At 38.9% G+C, this 22,235-nt stretch overlaps 1 protein-coding gene across 2 annotated transcripts in view; it reads right to left on the reverse strand.

The window, feature by feature from the left end:
* RPS6KC1 (ribosomal protein S6 kinase C1) overlaps positions 1-22,235 on the reverse strand; it is a 90,593-nt gene that overhangs the window by 15,686 nt on the left and 52,672 nt on the right. The window contains exons 10-13 of one of the 2 annotated variants that reach the window (XM_042789734.1): positions 15,139-15,186; positions 13,422-13,554; positions 3,078-4,655; positions 2,717-2,806 (exon numbers count right to left, since the gene is read on the reverse strand). In XM_042789734.1, the coding sequence (XP_042645668.1) occupies positions 2,717-2,806; positions 3,078-4,655; positions 13,422-13,554; positions 15,139-15,186 (1,849 nt within the window). The remainder of the gene's footprint in view (positions 1-2,716; positions 2,807-3,077; positions 4,656-13,421; positions 13,555-15,138; positions 15,187-22,235) is intronic. The other variant, XM_042789735.1, reaches the window with a different exon arrangement.

Raw genomic sequence — 22,235 nt, forward strand, 5'->3', positions numbered from 1 at the left:
CAACACCAAACACTAAGTCTGTTTTGACAAAGATATCTTCCCTTTCTTATATACTTTTAACAAGTGCATTTAAATAACAAAAGGTTAAAATTATGTAACATACAACTTATCATACCCAAGTCCTATTCTATCCCAAACTCTGATGAAAGCACACACCAAGCTAAACACATGGAGACAAAATTTTACAAGCTGAGTTTCACTGCATCGTTTAGTCAGATGAGAAAAGTAGAGGGAAGGCTGAGCACCCAGATGTTGGGCAACAGCACACAATACTAGAAACACCAGGAAAATTCACAAGAAGATTAAGATTCATGTTGAGTCACTCTATTTAGTCACTGTGTTGTATTATGATAAGAAATCATAAGACATGATGAAATTTTGTGAAGATCAGTTGTTCATCTCTACAAACCTGCAGCCTTTCCTTCAGCAGGAAAAAAGCAAGCTGTGAGAAACATTATGATCAAAACCAACTTAAAAATAATAAAACTCCCAGAACTTATCAGTTTCTCTTAGTGTATTGAACTGAAGCAGGTGTATAATTTCAAAATCCTTATTCTGAGAAGCAGCTTGAGGAGCAATGCTACCATGATACTAGGGAGACACGGGTTCCAGGGACATGGTATGCTCCTCAAAAAGAAAAGCAATCATCCAAATAAGGTGTACTTTTCCTGCAACATTGGAGCCTAAAGAAAGCCCACTAACATTATTATTCTTTTAATACTGATCAAAAGCTCAAGAGTAAGATTTACCAGCAGCAGTAGACCAAAGAAAGCTGCTTTGGACTCAACTACACACCATTATTGAAGGTACAAGTATTAAATCATTGCTTAGAATGGAATGGCACTCAGCTCCAAAATATATTTTGCACTGCTATGTTATACCAAGTATTACTCTCCTATGCATGGATTAGCACAAAGCACTTACACTAAGATAAGAGTACACTTTGCAGAGATAACATTAAGATCAATAAATATGAAAGGTAAGAAACACAGAGCAGTATCAGTTCAGCCCTCTTGCATATATCCAGTATTTGCATTTGCAAATCTTCATCGTGTAGCTCATCGGTTACAGACACACAAAGCAAACTGCAGCTTGGGGTAGGGCAGAGAGGGTGGAGAGGAGAGGGCAACTTAACCAAGAAGAGCCCGGATGGCCACCACACCTGTGCTGTGAGGTGGAAATAATGATGGTGTGGAAAACTTTATTCTTGCATTTGGGGACTTCTAAATATTATTTCAACTGTTCCCTAAACACTTAATTACTGCAGGAGTTGGCTGGTTGGGGCTTAGGGGGCAAAAAAAGCCTCTTTGGATCCTCATTAAAATACAGAAAAATTAAGCTTTGACTTTCACAGCTCATTAATGATGACAGGGTGGGAAAAGGCTGCACCTTCCATCTTTGCTGCTACTCAACTACAGAGTGCTTTGTACAAGACTGGGTTAGGGAGGCAGGAAAATGCCTCTTTCTAACAGGATGTCATGCACGCTGGCAACGAGACATGTTTCTATGCAACAATCACAAGAATTTCTGGGATTCCCCAATTTTCATGAGGGTAGAATTAAGGTGTTGGGTTTGATTTGATTGGTAAAAAGAATTCTTTTCTGTAATATCTGCCCTTTTGACTCGTACCTGGATAGAAAAGATTTTATTCACTATTTATTTACTATCTATCTCAAGAGGCTGGCATTCAAATTTTTGTTGAGATCCTATGACCTTTATTCACAGAGAGCAGTTCCTTACTGTATTTCAGCTGTGGGACTAAGTCACAGAATAAACACCTGATGCCAAACTAAGTTCAGGACTTCCATTGATGGTAACTCTTATTCTAATTTTTTCTGAGCACATTTCCAGACTCTGAGTTTGAGCACTCCCTGCAGGCCAAGTTTCAATGCTTAGCCAGACCATGTGCTCAGCAAAAAGAGTATGTTGGTATTTCAAATTCAGAATAAAAAAAGAGAAACTGAAAATCTGAATAGCTTCCCAGTAGTCATTTCAACTCTAAAAGTAGGGGGTTTTAAGCTAGCTATGAAATTTTAAAAATATGAACTTACAAGTAAAACACCTGATTTTTGGCTGTCACTACCATTTGACCCTATATTAATAGAAAATAAATCTGGAAAAGGCAAAAGAGGGGGGGCTTGGTTTCCAGTGCCACCCTTGCTATAAAAACCCAAGAAATACTGATTTTATCACCCTCATAACTGATGAGAGCAGTTCTAAGAAAAGAGCTCTCTAAACTATTTCAAAGCCAACTGCAGCTCATCAAAAATGTCAGAGGCATCTCTGAGCCTATTAAGGTTGTATTTTTCAAACTGCTATGTTTTTTTTTTTCCCCACTGTTCTTTGCATGTATAAATTTTTGTATTTTTAAGGCTCTTAGTGTCATCTTTTTAGCCTGCCCTTTGCCTTATTTGCTCTTTTCAGTTATCAAGATATACTCGCATATAGCAAATAACTGCAAGAAAACAAAATGTTACTTAAATTTACTTAAACAAGACATTCAATACAATTACACTTTATGGAAATGATCTAACAACCACCACCACACTTCAACAATAAAGCAGTTATGAGCCCTCTAGCTTTTTAAGACATTCAGAAAAAGCAAAGAAAATTCAGATGTTGCATGATCTCGAGCTCTATACTGTAAAGGTTCCATGAGAAAATGAAAGCTGCTAATCTACTTTCCAAGTGAAACATTGTAGGTGATTGCTCTAACCTGGGGCACAGTACATTCTCTCTATGGCATCGTTGTCACAGGAATCTTCAACCTCCCTCCACCTGCTAAAATACGTTAGCTGAATGTGTCCTAAAAACAAAACGACAGGAGAAATCAAAACATTTTTCCCTTCCATTTTCTGCAGAAGTGAACTGTAATTACTCCTTTTGTAGCTAAAAACAGTATCATTAAGAATAATGGCATCATTAAGTACTAGAAGCTATTACTGGGGGTGAATTTGCTGCACTGATAATGAAGCTCTAGACAGGAAATGAAGATACTAATTACAAGATAAAACGCCTACTCAGTTAATTGGAAGCAACAGCGAATAAAAAGAAATGCATTTGCAAAAGTTCCTGACCTCTATCATTCAATAAGATGTTGTTTGGGTTCAAATCGCGGCACACAATTCCTTCTCTATGTAAAGCATCAAGGGCTACAACCATTTCAGCTGCCCATCTTTGAATGCAATCCTCTGGGATATAAAACCTGGAGGTTATCGCTAATCTTTCGTCGAGGTCCTGAAAAATTTGATGTATTTCCTTCTCCCCTGCTACTGCTATTCTGTCTTCTCGTTTTGGTGCTGTCTTTTTACATTCAGGTGCTGGTAACAAAGCTGAGTCTGTTTCCTCTTTCCCAAAATCTTCAGCTTGATCGGAAAACAGCAATACTGCTTCGTTTATTAACATGTCTCCATCCAAGTTAATATCTTGAGCACCTGAGAGCGGGTTGGAAACAAACAAACTTTCTTCTTTGCTTGTCACGTTTAAGGAGCAGGCTCCAAGCCCTTGAGACAGAGCCCCGTCTTCTGAACTACCTACCTCTCGGTCAGATGTAAAGAGGGTCCCAAGAGCTCCCTGAGTGACACCGCTTTGTCCATTTGCTTCCTCGCAAGAAGGATCACTCATTTCTGGTGCCACATGATTTGGCTCTTGATCAAATGCTTTGCATGGCTCTGCAGAATTATTTAACTGTAAGACATCAGGTGTTTCTAATAACTTTACTTCCAACATGTCCCTATCAGTTTTTGTAAACTTTGCTGGCCTTGACACTGCTGCCTCTTCCATTTCATCAGACATACCAGGTAAGTTTATTAGGAGATCAGGCCTTCCTTCGTCAACACTATTTACATCATCAAAAGCAGCATCCTTAAAGGAGATAACTGGCACAGAGTCGTTTGAACCTCTGCTTATGGTATCATGAGCTCTCACACCCATTTTGCTCTCTAGGGCATCCAAGCTTCTGTCATGATCTGGGACAGAAAACAATGGCTTCAAAGGTTCAGATTTCAGGTTATATAATTTTTCACCAAAATCAAGCCCCAGGAGCTCACTAGTGCTATCTTTGCTGTCTATCCTGAAGAGTTCCATGGGGCTGTTCTTTGATTTAGTTAATGAGTCCAATATCCTAGTAGGGCTAGCTATTTCTGACTCAGCATCGTCAATGAAAAGCTTTTGTTCCTGAGATGCAACCTGAGAGGTGAAGCTATCACTGTCAATGACACTGCATTTCTGTAAGCAACTTCTTTCTTTGGTATTCAGACCTTCGCTCTCCACTTTAACCACTGGCTCCTCATTTAGAGAGCCAGAATCAATTTTTTCTTGCCCGTATTCATTGCATAATGTCAAATAACTAGTAGTGCACTCTTCTTCTGAGCTGGATCCTGAGTCCAGCCACTTTGAACTCTCTTGGCCATCTTCCTGGTTGCTGCTGTCATCCTGAGAACTTGGCGTTAGGCTGCTCTTCAGCGGAACCACCTTCAGCGTGCTCTCCCTGTAGCTTTCTCTGGAATCAGTGCTGCTACCAATTTCTTTAGGACTTGGTGTTGGCTGCTCCAGGTAAATTTTAGTTGAACTGGATGTTCTGGGTTCAGGAATTTCAAAGCTCTCTTCAGGACTTCTGTTTAAAAACTTACTGACGTAAGACCATAGTTTTCCTCCTGCAAGAAAAGAGGGGAGGGGGGAATCTCTTAGTTTCACTCAAAACAGAATGAGTTGAAACAGGCAAATACCCTCATTGTCATAATATGTTACCTCCTTATGTCTGTAAAGCAAGATGGATCTGCTACCTCAGAAGGAAATAATTACAGGGACCACAACTTGCTTTTCAAGCAATTTGTATTAATATATAAATATTTAAAGAGCTGCATCTGAGATTAAGCTTTTCTTTTTTCAAACTTCAGTAAAGTCTCATTTCAGAGTCTGTCTCAAGTTGCACAGTGGTGACTACTCTCCATCTGCTGTCTCAAAAGAAAGCAAAAACTGGAGAAGATCAAATGGTTTAGTGCCCATCATCAGTTCTACCGGTACTAGACACTCCTCTATCACAGCTCAAGCTCATGAGCAACATTAGGGAAGATGGACTAGAAATTACCAATTAGCAAATTTGGTAAGGGGAAGGGAATTACCTCATATTAGCAGGATATTTTAAGTATCCATTTCTCTCTAAGAAAAAGCATGTTTTGTTAGATAAATATGGATGTATTTCTCCCTTTAACTTCAGGACTCAAGGAAGTTTTTTACAACCTACTGCATTACACAAGGATTTATTAATAGTCTAAATTACATTGGCAAACCAGTACCTTCACATCAAAGACTAAGGAAGTTACAGCTCCAAAAGTAATAGTTATAATTAAAAATTACAAAATAGGACTACTTATGTTTCCAAATATTGTACATATAAAAAAAAAAGCTTACCAATTACAAAACATAATTGGCACAAAACAAATCAAGAAGTTACTGCATCTCTTGCACATGCCAAGGAAATTAGCTTAAAGCTAGAAAGCCACCTTTGATAACTTATGGAAAAATGCAAAGCCAAGACATTTCAATTTAAAAGATTATACAAAAATTCTTGAAAATGCAGGAGTTCTGGTTTTCTCTTTCTTTCCTCTTTTTTTTATTTGGATAAAACAGAGCTTTATATTTTTCCAAAATACAGTCTTTAATAGTTATTTTTAAACACTCTTCATATCAGGCAAAATTCCTTTAAAAAGTACAATAAAAGAAGAAAGTATTTTTCATTGCCTAGGAACAGGTTTTCTATATTCTCAGGTATTTCAAAAATAACTTATCAAAGGCAGAAAAACCTTGATACTTTAAAAATGAATTTGAATAACATAATGTGGAGTTTTCTTGCCCTCCATCCCCCTGGCTAAGACAAGACTTGTTTTTGAAGGGGAAAAAAAAAAAATCTCACTGGTTGTGGTGAAACTAAGTATATTAAAAATATTAAGAGGGAATTCTAACAGCTTGAGTCCGACGGTAAAAACGACAATTTAGATCTATTAATCCACATGGTTTCTGCCATAAGCTACAAACAGACTTAGTAGGTCAGAATGACCCCTGCCACTTTCTAGAAGATGATGAGAAAGGATGCCAGGCAAACGAATAGGAGCAAACGGAAGCAACGCTTGTAGAGAAGGGAACAAGAACTGCTGTACTGACCACTGTACTTCACAAGCACTTTAAGTACTTACCCAAAGATGCACTTGGAGTACCTACAAGCGTGCCATGCAACAGCAGCCAGCCACGGCTCGTCCGCTGCTCCCAGCAGAGCAGCAGCCCTTGGGCCAGCGAAGCAGGGAGCTGGCCTGGCCACAAGCCACCGGCCGCCCGGCACCGGTGAGACCGAGGGCCTTGGTCCCGCCAGAAGTGCCTGACGAGCGGGACCCTGCCCCTCTGAGCAGCAGGGAGTCCACGCAGACTTAAAATGAAGCCACTCGCCTGAAATATGACGTTGTACCACTGTTCATCAGGGCAAAGGCAGAGCCAGGGCACTGCCGGGCCTTCTGAGCCCTGCAGCTTGAATAGGACTTCAGAATTACTGGTTTTAAATGCATTTGGTAAAAATAAAAGTAGCTCATCCCATAATCACCAATAATTCTTTTTCTAATATAGAATTTTTTACGTTTACTCATGCTTTTGCTATGGAATGGCAGGTAGAGAAAACAACAGAAAAGAGATGAGAAAGAGAGCAAGAACATGTTTTTATATGTGTGAAAAACTTTCTCCTCTTTTCCACACTTTCATCCACAACAAAAGAAGCAACACTAAAGTTTCCTTTTATCCCAAGATTCTGATGGAACAATATTTTTATAGCAATTAATTTTCTTAAAAATTGCAATTAAATGACTTTAAGTAAACAGAGCTTGCAAAATAAAACTTTGCCCCATTTATTAACTAGGGGTGGAATTATTCAGGGTTGTTTCATACCAAACAATAAAATCTCATTTGACAGCCACACCCCTGCTGCATTTAATAAAACACAAAGTCTCCCCATCCCATCTGTATTATATTAATTAGTACAAGCAAATGCTAAATAGGTCTGTCTTCATATTACTAGCGTTTATTATTTGTGCTTCACAAATTTCTTCTGAAAACACAAACCTCAGGCTTCAAACGGTGTTCACAGAACATGAACCATGAAGACCCACACCACATTTCTGCAGCTTTGGACAGTGCCTGGCACAGCAGCCCCTCAGCCTCTAGGCATGGCTTTAAAGCAAATATTAGTGCCATCAGTTTTCCCCAGATGCAAGTACAGTAAGAAAAGGTCTTTCTAACAGAGGCCTGGGTTGAGCTTTGACCCAGGGGTGCAGAAAGCTCAAAAAAAAAAAAAAAAAGCTCAAGCTCATTTCTGTGAGCTATTGTCACCTTTTTTTTTTCCTGTGCCATTACTGGACACCAGGTGTGCTTTTACATGTGACACCTGAAAAGCTTTCACCAGCCTAAATGGTTTGTACCCCTATACTAAGGTAAGAAGAGGCTGGGCTGTCCAGCAGTGTGAAAAGTGCAAGAATTATCCTTACATAGCTTAGCTTTTCACCTACAGGCAGGTCAAGCTGCTCTCAGGACAACTCCTGTCTTCTTCTCCCTCCACCACACTTCATGCAAGATTTCATGCAGCCTCCACTAGATTTTGCCCTTTACTTGAAGTCTCAGTGTAGCTTAAGCAAGAAGGAGACCCAAGAAGGATTAAGGCAGGAAAACAGATGTGTTGAGATCAATCCTTCAAAACCCCACAGAAAAATCACTGGAATAGTCAAGAGGTTCAGGCTATGTTTTTAAAAACGTTCAATTTCAAACGCTTTCAGTAAACCTAAATTTGCAAAAGACAAAGAAAATCTTTTTATCCTTATAGTATTCGGGAATTCTCCACTGTCCACCTGTGAAAACAGAACTCCAACAATGACTCATTTTCTATTTGTAAATGTTTACATTTACATAAATACAAATTATCTTACCTTTTAAAAAAAAGAAGCTGCTCATTAATAATCACTTGGACTTAGAAATCACAGTGGAAATGACTACTTACTGCAACTCCAATTTAGAGTTAAATGCAAGTAAATAAATAAAAAAAAAATTATTATGTCCAAATATGTTTACATACAAATATTTCAAGACTGGCCTCCTGGTCAAGTGGAAATACGTAAATAAACGCTATTCAATAATTGTGTTCTATAGTGAAAAACAACAATTTTATTCCTTTCTGAAAATGTCCAATCCAGGGTCAAACAAGAGTGATATTTGTATCTGGGTATATAATTATGCCTTTATGAATGACATACTAATAATCTTTTCCCCTCTCCCCATGTGTTGTGTAAGATCAAGAAAACCCATTAGCAAGCCATGCTAATATAGTATCAGGAATCTATAAAAACTAAAATTACAGAAATCAATCCAAACAAGTAAGCTTCAGTCATTGTCAAATAGACTAACATACTAAATAACTATAAAAGCTACTGTTTTAAGCTAAAGTTTATTAGTGCTTAATGCAATTTCAGAAGTACAGTATTAACATAACTAATTATTAAGATTATTTTCTTCTACCATGAACCGCCTCTACAACCAGTCCAGCTCACTTTTTCTGGTTTTATTAGCACATAAAAATCACTAAGCTCTGCATTCTATTAAATGTAAAATTGCTCATTAGAATTGCCTTAACCACATTTCCAGTACTCCAGAGGTTACACCTCTGCTTCTAGAGGCAGAATCTAAAAGGTTAGTGTCCAAAATAATCAAAAGGAAATTTCAGCACAAAGTTACCAGGTGATGAAGCTGGCCAGGAACCTCATTAGTTCCACAATATTTTCATATTCTTTCAAACATTGCTGCAGTTCTTTGTTATTAATAGCACTTGACATAGGAACATCAAAGAGAAGATACAGAGACTATATAATATGTATCATAGGATAAAATAAAACCTAACAAACCAGCAAATTTAGTCTCTTAACATGTTTTCGTTCTAGCTGACAAGGAAAATTCATGACCTGTTGGATTTTTCCTCACTCGGTGCTCAGACACCATTTCAGCTTCACACCCTGAAAGACTGGATGACTAAGGAGACATATTCCAAAATAAATCAGTGGCTTTTGTTAGCTTGGCCCATGAGTCCTGTCAACTGGAATGCAGCTAAGAATGGAGCAATCACTGTATTTAGGAAACCCCTAAGAAAGTCCAAGTGAACAATCCAGGCTTCCAAGTAATTGTGATTGGATAGAGAAGAAAAACAGAGTACTGGAAGACTTCTGCTTGAACTATTCTCCAAAACCAGGCCCAACTCTCTGCATCACTGCATAAGAATTTGTTAATGGCCAGAAGTACCTCGTTCAAATTAATATTCTTCCCTGATGGAAAAAGAACAATCTTACGGTTTTCTCAGAATCACCATTCTCCTTTTCAAATGACATGTCTACTGGTAAACATCATCACATTAATATACAACTATGTAAAATTATGCTTGTACAGTTTCTAGGCCAAAAGGGAACCCGACACACACTACCATGATACAACAATAACGTTTCACAGCATCCCAATGGCAGCCACAGTGGGGTTGCAGCATACACATGAATTGGAAGCTAATCTCCAACCTAATCTCTAACATGACAGCAGTTACAAACACCAGAGTCTTTGATACACGGCTGCTTCCACTGCTGCTGGTGAATCTCTGCTACAAAGTTTGCTAGTTTAGGCAAAGCTCCCACTTCCAGATTCACTTTGAGCAAAAGCTATTATTTCAAAGCAGCCTCCTGAAAAAGTCACTTGCCAAGGGCCATAATCACCTTTCCTACATTTTCCAATTGCTGTCAAATATTTACAGCTAGTACAATCTCCTTTTCTAAAGACAAATCTCCAGCTTTGCAAGCCAGAATGCTACCGTGTTGTTGTCTATCAATTCCTGCGTGCAGCAAGCCTCTTCAGCATGAAGTTTCTTGAGTGCTCTCCAGATTGATAGGAACTCCAGCTTGTTTATGCTTAAAGAGATTTGACAGCTTCTAACAGCCACTTAAACTTTGATGTCCCATGGAAGCCCCCCAGCCTATTTTTGAAGCACCTGTTTCTAAAATTTCAGGAGTTAGTAGTGCCAAGAAGAAGCGAGGCCTTATTAACATCAGATTGGCTCTCTACCACACTAGAATTTGCCAAGTGCTTCCCAATAAAGCTACAAGATAACTTTGTGGACTTTCATGCTTCTGAGACACCCTTGAAGCCTCCAACTGTGGCCATGAGAAAAGCCAGTAAGAAAACTCAAGACCTCACTCACCAATTCTAAGAATGTAATGGCATCATGATTTACCAAAAGGAGAAAAAAAAAAAAAAGTCTTCATCTTGAGCAAGAGTCTGCAGTCAAGCTTGCAGAATTCCATACAAAACCCAATAGTGCTGCACTTAATAATAATACAGTTAAAATTTACTACCAACAGGAAATAATAAGATGTTTAGGAAATAGTAAGATGTTTAGCAAATACATAATGTCTACACCTAACATTAAAACCTCCTCCGAATTTGCTATAATTCAATCCATTGTCCACTTAATATTTTACCTTTGAATTTCCAGATGGTGTGGCTAGTATACCTAACATAAATCGCCACCGCTTATAAATTTGACTGGTAGAATCTTCTTTCCTACTGGAATAGAACTACTTGGAGTATGAATGTTAAGAGTACTCATAAGGTCATGGAATAAAATTTCAGAGACTACCACTTAAAAAGTACTGTCCTAGAAATTTTTACCATTTCCCAAAATTAGCTACAAGCACCTTCTCTATTTATATTTGGTCTGAGATGGATGAAATTTAAAGATAGATTTATAAGGAATCCTGATATTATTATCCATGTAACTTAAAGCATGAGTGCTACTAACATAAGATTGATGGGATCAAGACCATCATCAGTGGGTGAGCCAGATTAGTGCCTGCATATAGTACAGTATAACTTTAGCCCGATTTTTATTCATGATTTATTCATGTAGAACTAGAAAATGAAGCCTTTCTCCTGAATCACTTTCCAGCATCAATCTCCTGGGACAGTGTGGGGTGCACAGGCCGTGCAGTTCTAGAAGCAACACAAAATTATCGCCCCAGTTAGGGATTTGGGATCAGGCCCTACACCTGCAATACACTTTTTATATACTTTCTTGGGCAACTTACTCATTACTTTGTACAGTAAGCTCATGAGACCAGGGGCTATCCTTAAAGAAATTAACCTTGTTAATTCCCTGATAATTGGGGAAAAGTCCTTACAGAACATCATCATTTTTTAATGGTTTGCAAACAGGGACAGAGGTGAATCCATTTCCAAACTACCTGATGCTTTACCAGAGAATGAGGAAAAACGCTCTGCAGTTTATAACGTAGACCCACAAGTGTCCAAGTCAAGTGAACCCCTGTATCATGTATTACCAACAACAGTCCTCACCCACCTCAAAGTCCCTTCTGGTCCCTGCAGCTCTCCCTGGGGAGACCCGCCAGGGAAAGACCCCCCCATCCACTCTGCAACACTCCCCAGTTCTTCCCAAACTCTCTATCCCGTGTTCCCCTTCAGAGATCTTCCCTGTAGAAGGCACTCGTATCTTGTCAGCACCTCCTCCCCCAACTTCACCTCAAAATAACCCATCTCCCTCCCACATCTCCTACTTGCATGGCTTTGACCCACAGCTGGGAGAAAGGCAACATGAGCTGTGGCTGCCTTCGCTGCTGGCAGACCAAACAAATGGCGTGGGGTGCTGCTCAAGGCTATGTGTTGCACAAACCTGATTTAGAAGGCACTTAGTAAATTAAAAATCCTTTCCCCATAGAACTCAAAACATGTCACAGCCAACGATGGTAAGAGTAAGATGTTCAGGCCAAGCACATTTTGCTGGATTTGTGACCATGTCAGAAATGAAGAGGAGACAGTCATTCCTGACTGAATCCATCCAAAACATTAAGCTTAGGTTTCTGTTCTTAAATGAAAGAGCTCTGATCATGCAATGTCTCCATTTTTCTCACTGCTTGCACAATAAAACTTTCACTTCCAGGAGATCAGCTTTGTCAACCGGTCACATCATGCCTTCCTTAAAATTTTTGTTCTCTCCATCTGACCACTCTTCCCCCAAAATTCCACTACTACTTCACCCAGTTTTCCATCTGTTTTGGAAAGGAACGTTCTTCCTGAACAGAAGAGCAAAACTGTAGGTCTTTGGAAATTGCAGAAATATTAGGAACATTTTTTTTAAATTATTACGATATCCTGTCTCTAATACTTTGATTATGCTAGCCTTAAGGGCAATTGGTATCTGACAAGGGTTATAGGTGGGGTTTTTTTTCCTTCTTTGGGGGTTTGTTTGAGGTGTTGGGTTTTTTTACATATTATTTCTCCAAACTAATCTCCACATAAGCTGGTACATTTTGAGTCTCCAAGTTATTCTGCTGAACTACACACACCTCAAGAAAAGTAGCATCGTACAGAGCAGCACTGTAAACCCTTGAGATCACCATCAGGCAGTACTGTAATGTGAGGCTTTTCTTCATGCATCACTGCTCATGGCAAGATTAAGTCACACATAGCAGAAACAGTCATTCATGTTGTAAAGTTAACTTTAACTGCCTCATGTAACAAATTGTTCATGAAAAAGCCAAAATCTAAGTTATTGGAAAAAAAATATATATATTCAATGTAATAAAATTATCTTCTCCATCAGTTAGCTCAGCTCCTTCACATCATCCATTCTGACTGAATTACTAACATTTCCTAAAAAAGAGAACTATTAGCAATCCCAAAATTTATATTCTGCACTCATTCTAAACAAATACGGGTAATTACATTTAGGGAATATTTAAATCCAGGTGTTAGACGAAAAAATCAAAACGTAATTATTTTGTGCCACCTGTTCCCTGTACATTTAACAGGAATTTTATAAATAGTTTGAAGGCACAACTCTGTGGTTCTGCTTTGAACTCCTGTGTGATGCCACTGGCTATTTTCTTAAAAATCCAGATCAGAATAACTATGCAATATTAACCAACAGGCAAATGTTCATGCTTTTTAGCAGAGGTTATTAAATTCTTGTGTAAATATTTGTCATTTTAACTATAGGGTGCTGAAAAGACTTACTAGCTAAAGTTACAAAAGTAGCCAAAGACTTTATCTCTGAGAGTCAAAGCACTCACTCTCCTATAGAAAATAAACAGTTGGAAGCTTTCAATATTGCTACAATTCAAGCGACCCATCAGGATTTGAGGCCATTTGAAACAGGAATCAGATCCACGGCAGAACGAGGGGAGGGACAGAGGATGGGAGTGGGGTGTCTTACATGAGATCTCTTAGGCACACTAAAAATATTTTAATGAGATGTATAAGAGACTAATTTGACAATGAAATGTACCATTGATTAAAACCTAAACCTTTGACTCTTCAACAATATACTTAAACTAGAGACAAACCTTCTGCATGCTGTAACACGAGAAAGACAGACTCCTCGGAGATGATGTACTTGTGCAGACACACCATGTTGGGCACACAGCGGGGGATGATGGTCGTTCTGCTCCTGCTGTACTCACTACTTTTCCTTAGACCCTGACAGAGAACAAAAAGGTCAGTTGTACCCTCAGTTGCCTTTGGAGCCTGCTGTGCTCTGTGTTTATCAACCAAACTAATCTATCCGAGTTACTCTGGGCTTCAGAGAAACCACTCATCTGCTGCTCTATGCCCCTCAGTCCCCCGAGGCTGTGCTGATGGCATCTGGCACATTTCCAGAGAACAGAAGATGGCACAAAGCTGCCATTAAAATCAATTACATGGGTCAATGTTTTTATTAGAATCTCTCTCAAACTAAGTCATCAGGATGACACTCAGTTATTTCCCTGTGACCTTTTTTTAAAATTTTATTTTTGTGTGTGACCAAAAGACACTATTAAAAAAATTCAATTCAAGTTCTAAAGACAAAAGAATGCCTTAGCTTTAAAGGTAATCCTCATGTTTCCATTGTACTTTACTAAAGACAATAAACACCACAACAAAAAGGAAAGGAAAAGATTAGTCTCCTTGAGAGGTAATGATTTTTGGGAGGTAGCACAGAGATGAAGTTGCCAGAAGTGAAAAAATTGATGTGGGAGGGAGAAAGGGAGGGGAGAGAGAAAGAAAAAAAAAAAATTATGTCAATAGTGTGACCTATTACAATATTGATAAACATAAGCATTTCAATGGGAAATTCAATGTTACCCTATCTGTCAGTAGATAACGTGAGGTTCTAATATACAATATTCACAAATAATCCTTTCTGAGAAACAAACAGGTTTTCTGTACCCTGCAAATATCTAAGACAACTAATTTCAAAGGCCAGATGCACAAAGTTAAGTCAGGGTTGTAAGCCAGACCTGACGTGAAGTTACAAATTAGAGCTCTGTGTTTGGGACACAGTTTTTCAGACCTTTCTCCCATCAGCAGTGGAATTCATGTCAAGGGGAGCTTGAAATAATGGCCACAATAACAATACTCATGCTAAACTAATTCTCAGCAACACAGATGCTCGGAGCATATTGGGAGCTTGATCTGAGCACTTTCTGAAACACAAAAGAGTAATGTGAAAAATTTTATTCTGACCAATTAAGTACTCATTAATTCAATCGCTTAGTAACGTTAAACTCAGTTTTTACAGTCTACTGATGTAAAATATAGGAAAGTAATTCTGAGTAAGATCAGTCGTCCATTTGATCCAGATTCCACTTTAGCCAATATCATATTCTTCAGCTAAGTGAAACTCAAACACAAAGTGTTGTGGATGTACTTGGGCTAAGGAGAATTTTCACCTTCAGCAGCAGCCTGTGCATGTCCTGAGCCACCAGGGCTTTACAGTTGTTTTAAGCAGCACACTGAAACTGTGACTCTACTGACACCTGCTAAGGTGTTGGCCTCAGTAACCTGTCACAACTCAAGTGAGTAAACCAGCACATCTGAGCACTAGAGATGTTAGAGAGAAAGGAAGGGAAAGCAACTGAATACCAACAAAAAGAATTCCAGTTCCCATAATAGGGATATATGTATTAACATATCAATATATGTATAGAGTTATCTTTACGATTAGATGCAAATTGATCTTTGTGTGGTGGTGTAATTTAGGAGGCCAAACTGATTAGAGGACTAATAAAAGACTATACTCACCTTCAGTATAAAAGTCTGCTGTGTTCTAGTGTCCATTACAAGCAAAACCTAAGCAAAAAGTGTTCAGAGAAATATTTAAGATTCACATAAGTTAACAAAACACAGTTCTTAAATGTTGAATATTCCTACAAAGGAAGTGTTACAAGTAATAACTAAAAAAAAATTAAAGCCCTGCAGCATACATTTGATAACCAGTCTTAGGAAAGAAATATTGAGGATATAGATCTCTCTGGTAATTCTCTAATGTCACCTGATTCCAAATCAGCTAAGTTAAAGAATGAATCCTAACTTCGTACCAGAAATAACAAGTACTTTATAATTACAGCAATAATCAAGCAGAACCCAATTTATAGAAATGCAATGGTAGCAACACAATGAAGCACAAAAAGTAACCTTCACATAGCATTACCTTCCCATGTCACTTCACTTAACTACCTTTCTACTGCAACACTTTTCCCATCTGGCTTCCATCAAACATATTCCCTACCAGTGGGTTACCAGAGGTGGGGTTTGTGGGTTTTTTTTTTGCAGGGTGGCTATATACCTGCTTTCCAGGAAGCTAAACTAAAAGCTGGCCACACACCTGCCCAGGCCACAAAAAAAAAAAAAAAAAAAAAAAAAAAAAAGTTTTATCAACTGTATAGTCACTGCTGTCTCATTCCTCCACTGCAATTTTTGTTTTGCACCACTCCTAAGCCACATCAGAAAAGGCTGAAAGGAAGCCCCCTTTGTGCTACTGTAAAATAGTATTAAGGTCAGAACAAAAAAAAAAAAAGAGGATTTATTTAGGAAGAAAAGAGTGGATGGGTTCGCTGCAGAGAGAACACCTACAGCTGCAGAGAGCATCTCTGTTAGGAGCGCATCACTTCTGCTGAAAACACTTTAAACACAGCACAGTAATGAAATAAGTACTAAATAATGGCTACCCTCCTAGCAAGCTCAATTTATTTATGTGTTGAAAACAAAACAAACAAAAATATATGTGTATATTTATTTGGGAAGCTGCATCTTCAGGGAGCTGGAACCCTCTGCATCTCCATCTTCAAATCCCTCTGATCAGGAATTAATTGTTTTCAAACTCCAAGAACAGAGATGTACTTGAAAAGCACCAGCTGCAAGACAGCTACATGAGCAGCACAAGCACAAGCTGAAACCTCCTGGAGGAACAAGAACAAGAGTGTGCACTCACTGCTTATTTACAACAGACGTTGCAAACTTCCAGTATAAACATTCACACATAGTTACACCAAAAGATTTCGGCTGCAAATGCCAGTACTGGGGTTACCAAACTGCTGAGTTCAACAGACAAGATGCAGCAACTCCAAGTCAGCTCACATCAAAAAACACACCTTGCAGAGGAATGACATGTCAGAAGTAACATGGCATTAGATTCATCAGGTGACAGGAGAAGGACAACACGGCACACAGTCTCCCTTATCCCCCGGCTGCGTGGGGCAGCGATGCAGCCGTGCCCTGAAAGGGTGAAGTCTACCCAGTTGACATGCTGCCCTTCCCCACGCCAAGGGAACCGCGGAGAGAGCCATCCCGTGCAGCGCCCACAGCGAGGTGAGGTGGAGACCTGCAAAAGGCCCAGGCGGCCGGGCCGGGCGGGGAGGTCTCAGGGCAGGGTTGTGCTGGCTGTCCCCAGGCAGCGGCTGCGCACAGCAACCTTTGCTTTTCAGGATGGCTGAATTCAAAACACTGCCCTCCATCTGTCTCCATCACATCCGAGTGTCTCAAGCAAGAGAATGAGAATTGGAGTCTTTTCTAATCATTTCTCTCACCAAATTTCACCAAAAGAAATGGTGACAGACACCTCTCCATCTCAATGACCTCCTCTTTTACTAGGGTTGCACCCAATTTAGAAAGCTGTTCTATTTCTTCTTGCAAAATAAATATCAAGAGAAGTTGGTGTTACTGAGATTTTTTTGACAAAGGAATGACACAGTTTCCATGTCAAGGGCAAGGTAAGGGAAGGCAAATGTCCACAGGCCACTGAGTTTGTTGAACAACTTTTCAGGCCTATAGCCTGGGGCTTCCAGAAACAGTGGAAACCAGCTGAATAAATAACAACTGCAAAACTGGTTTTGTTATCTTTGCTTAACCAAAAAGTGTAAAATTAAAATTTAAAAAAATAAACAAACAAACAAAAAAAAAAAAAAAGCCAAACAAACAATAAAGAAAACTAAAAGAACAAGAGAAAAATAAAAGCCACTTTACAAGAGGTGACAAAGATAAAAATGGTTCAGAAACGGCTATGTGTTTACGGTCACTTTCCTCCTTCTTCTCCCAAGTTTGTTTGTAACTAGACACTGTTCACATTGAGGCAATAAATAGGAGAACATATGTGATTTTTTTTTTTTAAATGTGCCCTTTGACTGTCAATATCTCCCAAACAGGTGTTGTCTAAATGATTATAAATTGGCCTCTGGATACACCTCTTCTACTGAGCCGTACAGGACTGGAGATAATATAATTAGACCTAAAAACATCAGGCTGGTGAATGCTTTCCATCTGTTTGGCAATAATGTTTAGTTAACAATAGTCTTTAAAAGAAGCACCTTCAACTTCAGTTCTTAAAGTTATTTATAGGGCCATTCTTAACACACCAGCACTCTTGCTAACAAGAGCTTTAGCCACTTGGAAATTATTAGCCATACGGCTGTATATGAAAAGGAATGGCAGCATTTAACATCTGTATCTCTCCAGATTTACAAGCATCAACCTCATTTAAAGTCATTTCTTAATGAACAGTTCCGTGGTTTGTATTAATATTATAGTTGCATGCACAAAGATCATAAGGAGCCAAACATTTTTTTAATACCAACAGTAGGCCAATCAGTAATGAAGCTGTCAGCATAGAGGACAGAATAATAGCTTCTTTAACCCTCAAAAAGGATTTGTTCATTTGTAGAGTAGAAGACACCAATTTAGAAACTGCTCATGGGTTTGCTCACCTTTATAAAGACAAAAATCTAATTTGGTGCTAATTTGATACAATTGTCTTTCCAATAAAAGGCTCCTAAAGCCATCTTTTATTCCATGATAAAACAACTGCTATAACTAAAACTGTCATGAAATAATTACCTTTGATAGCATACCTTATTGCACAAATACAATTAATGTATTCCTCCCTTTCATTTTTCACACTTGCTTATCAGCACTGTATTAGCATATGGTGTAACAGAACGGATTACTGAGCCCTCACCCTATAAGACGACATATAGAATGACTACCACTAACGCAAATAAAGCAGACAATGGGTCCCTTTAGGGCTAGATTCATCTGTTGTATTACAACATCAAAATGGAAGTAGCAGCTACAGTTTTATAACTGTAATAACAACAAATAATATTTGTGTGCCTTTGAGGTTAACTACCTAGATGGACTAACCAGTCTTAGTAACCAATTTCTTTCCTTTTCCTTCCCATCAGGCATCATACCTGCCCCCAGTGATGATCATCTACAGCTCCACTACATTTAATGGAAAATTATCTCTTTGCTGATTCAATACTCACCTTTCTGCAAGACTGTTTACCTTAAAAGGGACTCCAAGAAGCCCAGGAAGAGCTATAAAAGTACTTTAAAAATTCACCTAGTGATGCTCCATTTGGCCCTGGCAGACTGTGGAGTTTACATGGGCCCAACAACTCAAAAATCTGCTCAAAAAGGGGAGGCAGCCTGTATGCATATTACAAAAAGGTGGCTTAACCACATTCACCCAAATAATTAAAGGACTACCTGAATGAATAAATCACTATCAGAAAATCGGTATTTCAGGAAGGGATAAGGCCAGGAAAGAGATGGTCGCAAATATTTTCACTTGACTTCTTAATCACACTTCCAGAGCAGAGAAAGGTGAGCAGCTCTTGGAAGCGTTGCCAGGCTTCTCCAGAAGTGCATAACAGTAAGCCTGCCATTGACCCAAATGCCACCTTATTCTCCTCACCTCAGGCTTTACTGCCAATTTCGAGATAGTAGTGCTATCCCAACAAGTCTTTCCTGATGGCATTCTTTCACATTTCTCTCCCATTGCAAAAGGGAGTGCTTCCGTAATTCTTTTTCTAAGACTTTCTTTTAAAATGCAAAGTGACAAGCCTCCACCCTAACAGCAGTGTGGGACAAAACAGGATTCCACATAGCATTCCCTATGGCATAACTCTGTTCTTCTGCAGAGCAGATCACACAAAGATGCTCGCATTAGACTAGGCTGCTCCTAGCTTGCATAAACTGATGGAACCTGTTTCACTGACGATGACTACCGCGTAACTTGTAATATTAAATACCTCCTAACAATGAGCTGTCGGCTGTAACATTCAGCATCCTATCTCAGAGGGGAGGGAGAAGAATGCACAGCAGGGCACTCCTGGGCACTGAGCAACTAGACTGTGACACAAAAGCAGACAAGGCAAAATCCTATTTGTAATACTAATGTACGAACAGAGTCAAGGTCTACGTATCACGCTGGCTTTTACGGCACTATTGCTTACTCGTTGCTTCCCTATTTTTCTGCGTTGATGACAACCTCAACATGGCCAGAAACACTGACAGGCAAATAGTAATTGCCAGAAATAAATATATAATGTAAATAAGTGTCTTCAGCAGCACAGACATCCCTGTTTTGTACAAGCACTTCAGCTCGCAGGCACATCCCAAAAAACAAGTGAACACAGCAGCATCTCAGTAAAGTGGCAGATAGCAATACCCCTCCGTGATGCTAAATAGGATTTTATGCTTGTGATTTTTATTTTTTTTTTCCTAAGTCAAGGGTTAATTCTGATGCTGACAGCAGCTACTTAAAAAAATTAGCTTCTTAGATTTGATTTACAGTGTATCCAACAGCTTAGTGGAAAATAAATTAAATTCAATTCAATATAGTAGGTACGATTAATTGGAGAAAAATAAAATAAAACCTGCCTGGTAAATAACCATAGTCTAGCTTTAAGAAAACAGTTAATTTTAGGATCCTTTACATGCACAGAAATTAGCAAATGTTTCAGTATGCTAATTTTTTTTTAATTAAAAGATATTTCTGTGGTAAAAGCTCTTTCATATGCACTACTGATTCTTCATCAAACGTTAAGTTTCCAACTTAACACCAGTATAGCCGGTGGCAGCCTGAAGGTTTACCATCTGCTGCCACCCAAAGTCACGGTGGCCACCTTCAGAACATATGCATCAAAGCCCTGAGATAAGAGACTGAAGGAATACTGCAGAAGTCAGCATAAGGGGAATCACAAACCCAGAGGCAGGCAACAGGCAAGTCACCAGGAAAAAAGAACAGGGTGAACCATGAGCCACCCTACCAAGCACCCAACCAAGGTCGCGAGGGACAACACGGGAAGAACTAAGGACTGCTCAAAATGCACTGTTCTCCTGCAGGTGGCTTTAACATGAATGCAGTCCTCTATCACACTGAAGATGTTTGCTTCCTCAGGCCCCCTTGGGGGTTTTTTTGTTGGTTTGTTGTTTTTGGTTTTTTTCCCCCCCTTCCCTTGCCCCCAGCTCAGCATCTAATACTGGGTTTTTTTTCCAATCTCCACATTTCCAGGACATGGCACAGGGTACACCTGTGGTTTTTATTTACTTGAGTAGTTTTTAACACTGATCAAAATAAACACCTCAAAATCTATTCCCTTACAAAAATGTGGCTTTAAGTTCACTAACAACAGGTTGAAAAATAGCTCGTGCCTCATCAGAGAAAATGGACTAGGATCTCTTACTGCAGTACCAGATACCAGAAAGGTTTTGTACACACAACAGAGCTGAGATTACTTTAAAACCAGCTTTATTCTGTTATTAAATTGCCATTCTACACTGAAAACACATTATGTAATAATGTCACCAATGGGCCATCTATTCATTGTGGTCCTTATCTCCTAAACAAACACACTCTTACCACAGGATAGATTCTCTAGCAAAAGTTCTAAAAACTTGAAGATGTATCAGATGATCACCTAGGATTTTTCTACTTGCATTTACCTCACCAGTTGGAAAATCCCGTTACAGGTAGTGACAAGCTGGTCACCTGATCCTAGCATGAGTATTTGGGGCTGCAAGAAATCCTCAACCTGGGTGCCACACTCCGGGCACCGTTGCAGTGCTGGGGCAGAAGCAGGTGCGCAGATCTCCCCCCACTCTCCTCAGATGTGCCCGCTGTCAAGTCTACCAGGATTAAAAGATCTATTTAACACAGATTTAATTCTTGTCACTTTTCAGATCACACCACCCAGACTCTCACTCATCTCCCTCTGTCGTTATAAAAAGAGATTACATTTGGCTAACATGTATGAAAAACGCGATTATTGCTTATCCTTGTAACTGTGCAATATGAATTATCTTCAGTTTGCAATTATTCCTCTTTTCAAACTATTATTCTAAGGAATTTACAGCTCATATATTCTATGGCTTGCAGTAATAGCGTACTTAAAAGACAAACGGTGCAGCTTTAAATAATGCAAATGCTAAGCAAGCCTCATATATTCAAATTCGATTTTTTAAACACTTTCAGGTGGTTGGTAACAGAGAGGAAAGTCCACTTTCTTAGAGCAAACTAAAAACTGGCCAATAAATGACAAATGATGAAATATTAACCTAGAAAATATATCTGATGGGTTTTACTAGCAAATACAGTTTACAATATGAAATGCCACTCAGCATCACAGAGTAATGGCCTGGCACCAATTAAATATTAAGCAACTTAGTAATAGTTAGGAAGACAAATAATTTTGGTTAAAAAAAAAAATCTCTATAAATTATTTTTTTTCTGGAGGCCAGAAGATACATATAGACCAGCCTGCACTGCAGCATTCAATAATTTGATTTCTAAAGGGAAGAGCAAAATCTGCATTACTTTACCCAATCTTATGACTGTTTTATGTCAGATGAAATGAAACACTCACTAAAATCAAAAGACAATTTAGTGAGAGAATCAAGAGAGAAGCTAGAGAGTAAGGATGATAACAACCAAACACACAAATATGTTCAGATTGGTATGAATGGAAAGAAATCAGGAAAACAAGTGGCAAGTGTTTGAGGACAGGAAAGAAGAGACACAGGACTCTACAGCTGGGAGAGAGATTGTGTTTTAAAGTTGA

The sequence above is a fragment of the Tyto alba genome, unplaced genomic scaffold (genome assembly GCF_018691265.1).
Source record: "Tyto alba isolate M040663 unplaced genomic scaffold, T.alba_DEE_v4.0 Super-Scaffold_16, whole genome shotgun sequence".
NCBI classification, from domain to species: Eukaryota; Metazoa; Chordata; class Aves; order Strigiformes; family Tytonidae; genus Tyto; species Tyto alba.